Genomic DNA, 9,007 nt, shown 5'->3' with positions numbered 1-9,007 from the left:
CATGCAGATGAGATGTAAATACTGTATATCTTTAAATTGTGAAAATGCTGATTGTCATCAAACACCATTTGTTGCTGAGAGGTCTGTTTAGTGCAAATTCAGTTTTGTGTGGATCATTTTTATCATCATTAGTAATGAAAATATTCATGTATTATAAGAATTCATTAAAATACATTTTGATTATTTTTATTTAATACGCTTAAACAGTAATTATTGTCTAACCGCATTACCTGCCGAAGGCAAGTAATAGAATAAATTTAAAAATATTTGCTGTCTCTTGACCCACGTGTACCTTCAGCACCTTTCCTTGGTATCCACTTCTGTATCCTCGTCTGTATGAACCTCTCGTCTCAAGCGTGTTCCTGTAAAACCTACTTCTCAGACTTGGTCATTTCGAGGTGCCTTTCTCAACTACTTCCTGTCTTTGAAATCGACTCTCAGCGTGCCTCCTATGCCTTTACTCCTCTTTGTGTGTCTTGGACTACTGAGTGTTTGCTAGCAGTCTAAGCACAACTTGTGTGACAGAAAAAAACAGAAAAGACGAGAACCTCAGAATAACCAAAAGAAAGAAAAACTCAGCAGGTACAGTAAATAAACTGAAAAACGAAAGAAAAGGAGACTGCCAGCCTCTGGCTGAACTTAGCTGGTGAGTTTGAAGGCAACGGCTCTAACTACAATAACTAGAGTACATGTTGAACACAAAAAAGAAAACACAAATGTCATGAATCAATGTTTTTTTAATTTCATGTAGAGTTAATTATTTACAACTTTGAACATAGCAAGTTGATAATTTTGACAATGAATGATTTTTATTATTATTTTCATCACATTATTGCAGTACTATACTGTTTAACATTTTCCAGAAGACTTTAAAGTGACTCACAAACACACATTAAAAAGAAAATAAAAAAGACCAAGAGAATCAAAAGTCAATGAAGGAGCAAAAGGTTACACTTGGGAGACAAAAAGATTTTTCATCAAAGCCAGAATGGGATTGAAAAAATACTTGTAGTCGAAAACGATAGCTGAGAAATTGAAAACCAGGGGAAGACTAATGAATTCTGGGCAAAATCTCCATGGAACCGACAAGAACAGTAATCTAACATAGTGATGCAAACACAGAAAAGGGAAAGTTGTTGTGATATAAATGTGATTAAATAGTAAAACATTTCAGATTACATTCTAGACAAAACTCAGGCTCTGAATCTTACACTCCTTACCTAGATTGATAGTGTGGGGTATAGTCCGGACACAGACAGGTAGACATGATGTTTTAGCACCACACAAGTTTATTTACAATATTTGCAAATATTCAAGTGCACAAACCCACTGACGCAGCACCAATCACCCCTCAAGTCCAGGCCTTCTCACAATGCCTTTTCACTGTCTCTGGTCCGCCTCCACTCCTCTTCCCTGAGCTTTGTCCTCTTCCACCCGACTCCAGCCATCGAATAGAGGGAGGCAGCCCCTTTTAACAACACCCGGACGAGCTCCAGGTGCTTCCTGATAAGCCTCCGCCAACACACCCCTATATGGCAAAAGCACCGGCTGTGTACCCGGAAGATCCTCTTCCCCCCAGCACTTCTGCCACACCCGGTCCAGGGCTCCAAAGGCATAGGGGTGCCCCCTGGCGGTGACCACGGGCCTCTACAGGGTTGAGCTTCAAAGCTCTGTACCCTTAGTCCCCAAAGCAACCAGGGTGGTCGCCCCCACATGGTCTGAGGAAGGCGCAAGCCCTCCTCCGGTCCTCCTGGGCGTCCCAGCCGGGTTGCTACCCCAGCCATCTCTGACAATAGAAACTGCACAGGAGTTTACACAAAAAATACATTAATGATGCCAATTAAAATATGTTGCAATTTCATGGGTCTGTTTCCGTTTTGTTTATGGTGATGGTGCACGCTGCCAGTGACATGTGCGTGGTGTGTGACACTAGTGTGTCTTCATGACATGTGACATTATGGCACCTCACAATAAGATGGTGACCCTCGGAAGAATGTCCTAGTTTGCAGGAATTGTTTTTTCGAATTATATCGCAGTCAAGAATAAACAATTGAGTTATTGTGAGGAGCTCTGCTATTGCTTTCTTTTGACTTTAACTTCTTATTTGAGCTTTGAAGGACATTGTTTTGATCGTTCCCAGTATGCTGACCTCCTGCCATTTACTGTCCTGCAAACCACCTTATAAAGAGAGGTCCTGAGTTTCATATGTCATTGCTGCAAACAGAGAAGTAAACCTTTGATAAAACAACTGATTTAAATAGATGTCTCTGGCAAAAGACAAAACACAACACTGCCAATGTTGCCAAAAACAAAAGCTTCATTAAAAAGGTCCTCTCAAACTTAATTACTTATCTGCCGTTTCATTAAGAGTTTAGAAATATGCTTGAGTGGTACAAATGGCTTTCATGAGTGAATGTAAATTCTGTTTTGTGGAAAACACAACTGGAAATCCTTGAATGTTTTAAAAGCAAAACTGTTAAATATATCGTGCATTGCCAGTTCTCAGAAGAGTGTCAAGTGTCCTACAGAGCTGATCAGTCTGTCGTGGATGATCTGTCCTCCCATCTTACAGCCAGCTAAGATGATAGAATCAATCTTTGCCATGCTAGTTGTCTGTAAGGAATCACACAAAGAGTATCAGCATATTGTAAATATCCCAATGAATTTGGCAGGCAGTCCTGACTCCTGTGCGTATTGTACAGGCCAGCAATGTGCAGAACAAAGCTTTACAGCTACTAGTTGACTTATGGCTGAATACAATCAACTCTGAATCCACAAAAGTCTATTCATTTCATGTAGATGTTCTTAAATTGTTTTCATTTCAAATATGAAACTGATTCCTCCTAAAAAAATTAGTGATGTAATTGTTAAAAAGTTCACTCACCCATATAGCAGACAAATGGGGCTCGTTCTACACAGTCCTGCCTGATCCACTTCTTCTGATTCGGATCCAGGCTGGTACAGAAACAGGCGTCTTGAAAGACCTTGGAGGAGTCATTTATCCAGTTTTGGTAAATGACCGGGTCACCATTCATCCAGAACCTGTGTCCAAAGATCATGGAGCTCCTCATTCCAATCCACACTTTCTCCTGTATGTTGGTTTCATTGAGGTGCTTCAGCAAATGCCACTGTTCTCTTTCACTTCGGATGGTGGCCAGGCCATTGTAATTAGAATTGCAGTACTGAAGAGCTGGGAGCCAAGACATATTGATGTTTACAGCATGGAACTTTCTTTTTACTGCAAGAAAAAAGCAGAATGACGCTAAATGTGGTGGACACTACAGTGATCTGCCTACTTCTCCAAAGCTTGTGACAGACCACCTTCTGTTGTATCTTAAATCTGCAGGGTGTGTCTGATGTGGTGTATTTCAAAGTAAAAATGATATTAAAGCTAAGATTTTAGCCACATTCATCTCATTTAAAAATGATATTGCAGTAAAATCTCTCTTAAAATGCATTTCTTCAGCCTGTGTGTTTGTTCTTCTTTGACCATATCAAACGGAAGGCAGGAGCCAACCCAGCACAGTGTGCCAGTTAAGTTCCAGGATTATCAATTCATAATGGGCAAAGTTAGAATCATTAATTAACAATTGTGTCCATCAAAGAAACTCAGAAATCGGGGTCAAGGAGGGACATCCGCAAAGACAGTGGCCAAGCTAGAATTTGAACTAAGGAGTTGTGAGGATGAACCTACCACTGTACCACTATTACTTTGTAACACTTTTAAAAAAAGTTGACTTCTGTTTATCAGATAATATTTCTTTATGTAGGTTTTTCAACGCTGTAAAATAATTACTTGCCTGATCTCCTGTTTGACTTTGATGTTTTTTATACATTTTTTAAACAATCCTACAACCTTCTGAAGAGAGAGTTGCACAACTAATTACAGAGTAATGGACAAACGTGATCATTTGGATAGACAGCAGACACGAGTCAGATGGCAGCAGCAAATCTAACAGCCAGAACAATCTGCAAATCGTAACACAGACTCTCAATTCCCTAAGTCAGCAATAATACAATTTGAAAATGGTAGCAACTTAGTTATCCTAACAGTGTAAATTACATCAATCCACGCACTGCTGCCATACATTTAAAAGTAAAATTAGACTGGCTGGCATGTGCACATGAAGAGAATATGAAATGCTGAGAAGCGACAATCACATTAGAGGATTATAAAGTGCAGATTTAGCAGTCAATATGGCACTGATGAGCCTCATTTCTGCCAGTCTGTTTTCAGACACGAGTCTGTTCTCCGCTGTAACTTACCTGCATAGCAGATGGCGGTCTTAGTCTCATTGCAGCCACTGTCATTCCAAGTGCCATTGTGGTTTACTTCTTTTCTGTGGTAGTACATGGTGCCACAGGCTATCTTATTATTGTTTGGTTCCCCTTTTTTCCAGTTTCGGTAAGTGAATGTTTCACCATTGCTCCATGTTCCATTGTTCATATTTATATCTTTCAACCCAATCCAGATTTCTTTGGTAGAGACATTTTCTTTTGTAAGCATGTCCAGAATTTCCTTAAGTTCTTCATTGCTTGCAATAGTCACCAAGTCAGTGAAGTTACTCTTGCAGTAAGCCTGTGCATTTATCCAGCTCATCGATTCTTTTACATAATGATAGTTAAACTCCTGGGATCCGTGCACAGGCAGGACAAACAATCTGATCCCTGCAACAGAAAATATTAGAATGAAGAAGCAATGAGGAAACCAGCAACCATCAGACTGTAGCTGAGCCCTGAACACTCAGAGGTGTCCTTTTTCTCCATGAAGCGCATATTCAGCTTTTCTTAAAGATTTCTGTCATGGCCACACTTAAAGAAGGGGCTCATTTCACTGGATGGCTTTACAGGCAGAACGTGAAAACTGGAATCTTGGGAGATTAGGGTGGCCATCCTAACATAACAGGGGCTTCAGTGTATTTAATCTTAAACTGAGTCCTGCATAAAAGAGAAAGAGAGCAAGTTATGGAAAGCAGGATATGACACTGAATGACCTAATGAAGCTGAGGGAGTAATAAGAAGAGCTGGTGACCTACATAGATGTGTGCCAACTCACTGTATGGGCAGACTGGACACAGAGGCCCTTGTAGTGCTGCCGTGGATCTATTGAGCCATTATGGACTCTGCGTGGTACCACAAGCCAGCTGAGAGGCCTTTCACTCTGTTAATGTCATTAACAGTAATTGGAAAAAAGGAGAGAGACGAACTGTGTTAAGCTTAATGGGGAAAGCTGAAATTACACTACAGGATATCCACCTTTATTGTCACTTTGCACACATTTACCATGTGGAGTAGGAGGACTCAAGATTTGAGAGAATGGAAACAAATGTCATTCAGTAAAACTGTTGGAGCAGATGACACCTTTGCACTGCACAAGTGGGCTCCTCAAGGTGTCTGAGTGTTCACTTCTAGTCAACCAAGCCAGATATAACATCACAGTGACTTGACCCTGTCAGCATGTGCTGTACAACATCAAGGGCTAAGAAGACCCAACTTGACAACACAACATCAGACCCTCTAAATGCAAGGAAACATTTGGAATTTAGCTGACATATTTCACAGATTAGTTTATTTTATTTAACTAAACTTTATCAAACACACTCATAGACATAGTCAAGGATGGATTTTAGGTTTGAACTCCCCCATGAAATATATTTTATTACAGTTCCAACTGATTGATCATAGAGGAAAATAAAGTAGACATGATTCATGACTTCATCATCTCTCCCAGAAATTAATTCCTGGCTGCACCCCTGAAGCCACTTATTTTAGTTTAAGATTGCAGGGGGCTCATGTCTATCCAAGCACCATTGAGTATAAAGCAGGAAACATCAGGTGACAGTCCATCAGAGTCCTGACTCACTGCTGCTTCCACTATGACACCAATTCAGCTAAGGGATGCCAATTAACATGAAACGGTCATTGTGGGGTCTTTACTTCTTGTATAATATTTCTCAGTTGACTTATCATGTATTGATTGCTGAGTCTTACCTACAAGGATCATTAATATGCTGCACAACATATTTATCCATCCACCCATACATTTTCTGAATTCATTTTTTCGATTACGTTGTAGTTGGAAACTGGAGTCTGACCCAGTAGCACTGGAGACAAGGCAGACACCAACCTTGGATCGGATACCAGGCTTCATGTTTTAGTCTGAATTAAGAAAAATCCTACAATGAAGAAAGAAGAATTTGCACTTCAATCAAACAAGCAATTGTCTACGCATACATTTTCTGTACCTGCTTACCTGCCTAATTGAGCGTGAGGACAGGACCGACCCCAGATGGGGTGCCAGTACAGCCAGGGCATACTCATTAAATACTCACGCTGTGGCAATATATTGTCACCAGTTAACAAGCAGACATGGGGGACAGTGACTGGGCCAGGACTGAAATGAAGTGTCCTGCACTGTGCTCTGCCACTGTGCCACTCTATCAACTGGTCCAGCTTTATCATTGAGCGTGGCCTTCACAGTGAGTGATTCCCAGTGCAAGTCACAAGCAACTGACCTTATTCAGATGAATGCTATCTTCGGTTTGGCATGAAACAGATAAAGAGAACAAAGCATGTAAGCCAGCAAACATTAAGTGTGACAAGTTCAGTCTGTATAACAGCCTTCAGTTTCTGACTACCTGTTGAGGCTGAATTAGCCTGATAGTTAAGTTGAGTCTCATGCCCAGTTGGCACTGAGTGACTAATGTAAATTCAAGATCGGCCAAATCACATTTATTCAAAGGGTTTTTCTTACCTAAATCTCAAATGCTGCATCAGGTTCTGCAGACCCAATGTCTGCTTCTTCTTTGCTGTCAGTGGATTTTCAGGTTCTGCACAGGAGTAGAAGGTTTGTGTCAGTGCCCAGTGTTTAAATAGACTTTTCTGATACACAAATTCTTGCTTTGTTTGTTGACATTAGTCCAGTGGGTAATTCAAGTTAATTTCCATGAATTCAACATTGAAGAAGGTGTGCATTGTACAGAGGACAAAGGAGAATCACAAGGACAACGCTGATATTGTATTTAATAGGAGACCAGAAGTGCCAGTGCTGACTGACATTTAGATTTACAGCCGCAATTTCAAATAAAATGCAAACAACAGGAATAATGTGCTTGTGCATAAATTGACTTTAGATTAGTTTTCATATCAAGTTCCGTCACATGCAAAAGAGACTGGGGGTTTGAGTTAGAAAAATGCAGTGACATGACGTCAAGCTGACCTCGTGTAAGTGGAGAAGAAGGTAGCAGAAGTAGAAACACTAACTTGATATCACGCTACTATACAAATCATTTAACCAGTCAGTGTTTGTTTTATATAGCGCCATTAGACAGCATGTATCATCATAGAGCACTTTACAGGGTCAATAAGAATGCAATAGGAAACTTACAAACTTAACATTATAATTTGGAAAAAAAGGAAAAAGTAATGGCAGGATGGTCACAACTTTGACCTCACTGTTCCTGAAGCTCAGATCTGGTCACTCAGTTGTCCCCATATTCAGGTTTGTGACCCCAAAAGATGCATTTACAATTGAGAGCGTGTCCTCTGATGGAGTGACCTCCTAACCAGTGTTGGGTTCTGACCAATGCACCATAATAATGCCATGATATGCTACCTGCCTTCCTGTAACCCATAACTGGACAATTTTTAATTTCTGAAATTTCCCAAAAATGTATGAATACTCCTTATGCAACTGTCATGTTTTTCAAAAGATCTAAAAAAAAGTTGAGAACAGCTAAAGCTGAGAAAAGGATGTTTAGTAGAAAGCAAATTATCAAGAGGACACGGCAGTTAAAGACAGCAAAAGCAGATTTAAGATCACACTGGAAGAGATCGATTACTCCTTTGTCTGGAATGTTTCTTCGCTCCACTATCACTCATAGAGTGAACTGGCATGAAAATGTAACGTCTCTCATTAAAAATGCTAACCAGCAGTTAAATTTTATCCTGTCCCAATCAGCGCTCATTCTGGGAGTTGAGCTTTGCAAAGAGAAAGGATGGCCTGTAGCCATGAAACTGCCTCACCCAGCACCGGCACAGCTTGATAGCACTGATGGAGGTGAATTCTTTTAATTTCCGGAAACTCATGATTGGAGTCAAATGAATAAAAAATGTATCACATTTGCAGTTTGTCTTTAAAGGACTCCAAATTTGTTCCTTTAAGTTCAAGAATGAAGTGTATTTAAAGAGGTACAGGGAGAGGTCACCCCTTCAGATTTGCCGCTTACAGGTGTAAGAGCCCCCTTGAATGGGAAAATTTGCAAACCATGCTTGGGCTCTGCTAACTGTGGTGGGGTATGTTTAATTAATAAATATCTTTTAGTTTTTTTTGTTTACTTACCCCTTTGTTTAACCAGAGCCAGCACACTCGAGCATTTGTCTTACTGAACTGATTGCTGTTTATCACTGTGGTGAGTGTATTGAATCAGGTAGGGCTGGCTGTGTGGATAAAAAGCAGAGGGGCAAGTAAGAAAGGAGAAACAGAAACTGAGAAATGATGAGCGAGGGATTGAGAAAGGCGAGAGCTGAGAAGGATGACAAGAGTTGTACTCAGGTATGAATGAGTGAATGAGAGACATAGAGAGAGAGAGAAAGAGCGAGGATGAGTTGTCCACATGTGCTGAATAACTAAAGGATCAGTAAAGGCACAAGGTAGCTGGTTCAGATCTCACAGTTCTTTTTTTTTTTTTTACCGAAAATAATGTTTAGTATAAAGATATAGTATGCACTTACTCTAACAAATATTAAATAATGCTAATATTTATATATTGTACAATTTAATGTGATGCAATAATTTTCAGTATTGTTTGAATATTTTTTGCCAAATAGTGTCTCTTATTTGGGCTTCACAGCCCCTCTGACATATCAGCATACTGTTGATCAAATGTTACTTCCTCATTTTAAATATTTAGGTTCAAACTTTGATAACAAGTCATTTTTAGCAATGACAGAAAGTCACCCTTGACACCCCTTCAAGTTGTCCTAAACAGCTAAAAATTTGCTAGGT

The 9,007-nt window shown here is 40.0% G+C and overlaps 1 protein-coding gene across 2 annotated transcripts; it reads right to left on the bottom strand.

Moving 5' to 3' along the window:
* Positions 1-1,766: 1,766 nt before the first annotated feature.
* Positions 1,767-6,841, bottom strand: LOC120539153 (secretory phospholipase A2 receptor-like). 2 transcript variants are annotated; one of them, XM_039768962.1, is made up of 5 exons: positions 6,755-6,841; positions 5,992-6,176; positions 4,267-4,668; positions 2,885-3,238; positions 1,767-2,613 (listed from the first exon to the last, which is right to left on the bottom strand). In XM_039768962.1, the coding sequence occupies exons 2-5, from the start codon at positions 6,149-6,151 to the stop codon at positions 2,606-2,608; spliced, it is 924 nt and encodes a 307-aa protein (XP_039624896.1). In that variant the 5' UTR covers positions 6,152-6,176; positions 6,755-6,841; the 3' UTR covers positions 1,767-2,605. The 2 variants fall into 2 exon arrangements, with proteins under 2 accessions (XP_039624896.1, XP_039624895.1); XM_039768961.1 differs by having other exon boundaries at positions 5,992-6,535; positions 6,755-6,826.
* Positions 6,842-9,007: the final 2,166 nt, after the last annotated feature.

Source organism: Polypterus senegalus, chromosome 11 (genome assembly GCF_016835505.1).
Source record: "Polypterus senegalus isolate Bchr_013 chromosome 11, ASM1683550v1, whole genome shotgun sequence".
In the NCBI taxonomy this organism is placed as follows: domain Eukaryota; kingdom Metazoa; phylum Chordata; class Cladistia; order Polypteriformes; family Polypteridae; genus Polypterus; species Polypterus senegalus.
This window is presented reverse-complemented; position numbering and strand designations above follow the sequence as displayed.

Excerpts from the sequence above, each read along its gene's own strand:
- LOC120539153 (XM_039768962.1), bottom strand. The coding sequence starts at position 6,151 with ATGAAGCCTGGTATCCGATCCAAGGTTGGTGTCTGCCTTGTCTCCAGT. Across the intron at positions 4,669-5,991 it reads CATATTAATGATCCTTGTAG|GGATCAGATTGTTTGTCCTG; the intron begins GTAAGACTCAGC and ends TTTCTGTTGCAG. Across the intron at positions 3,239-4,266 it reads GACCGCCATCTGCTATGCAG|TAAAAAGAAAGTTCCATGCT; the intron begins GTAAGTTACAGC and ends TTTTTCTTGCAG.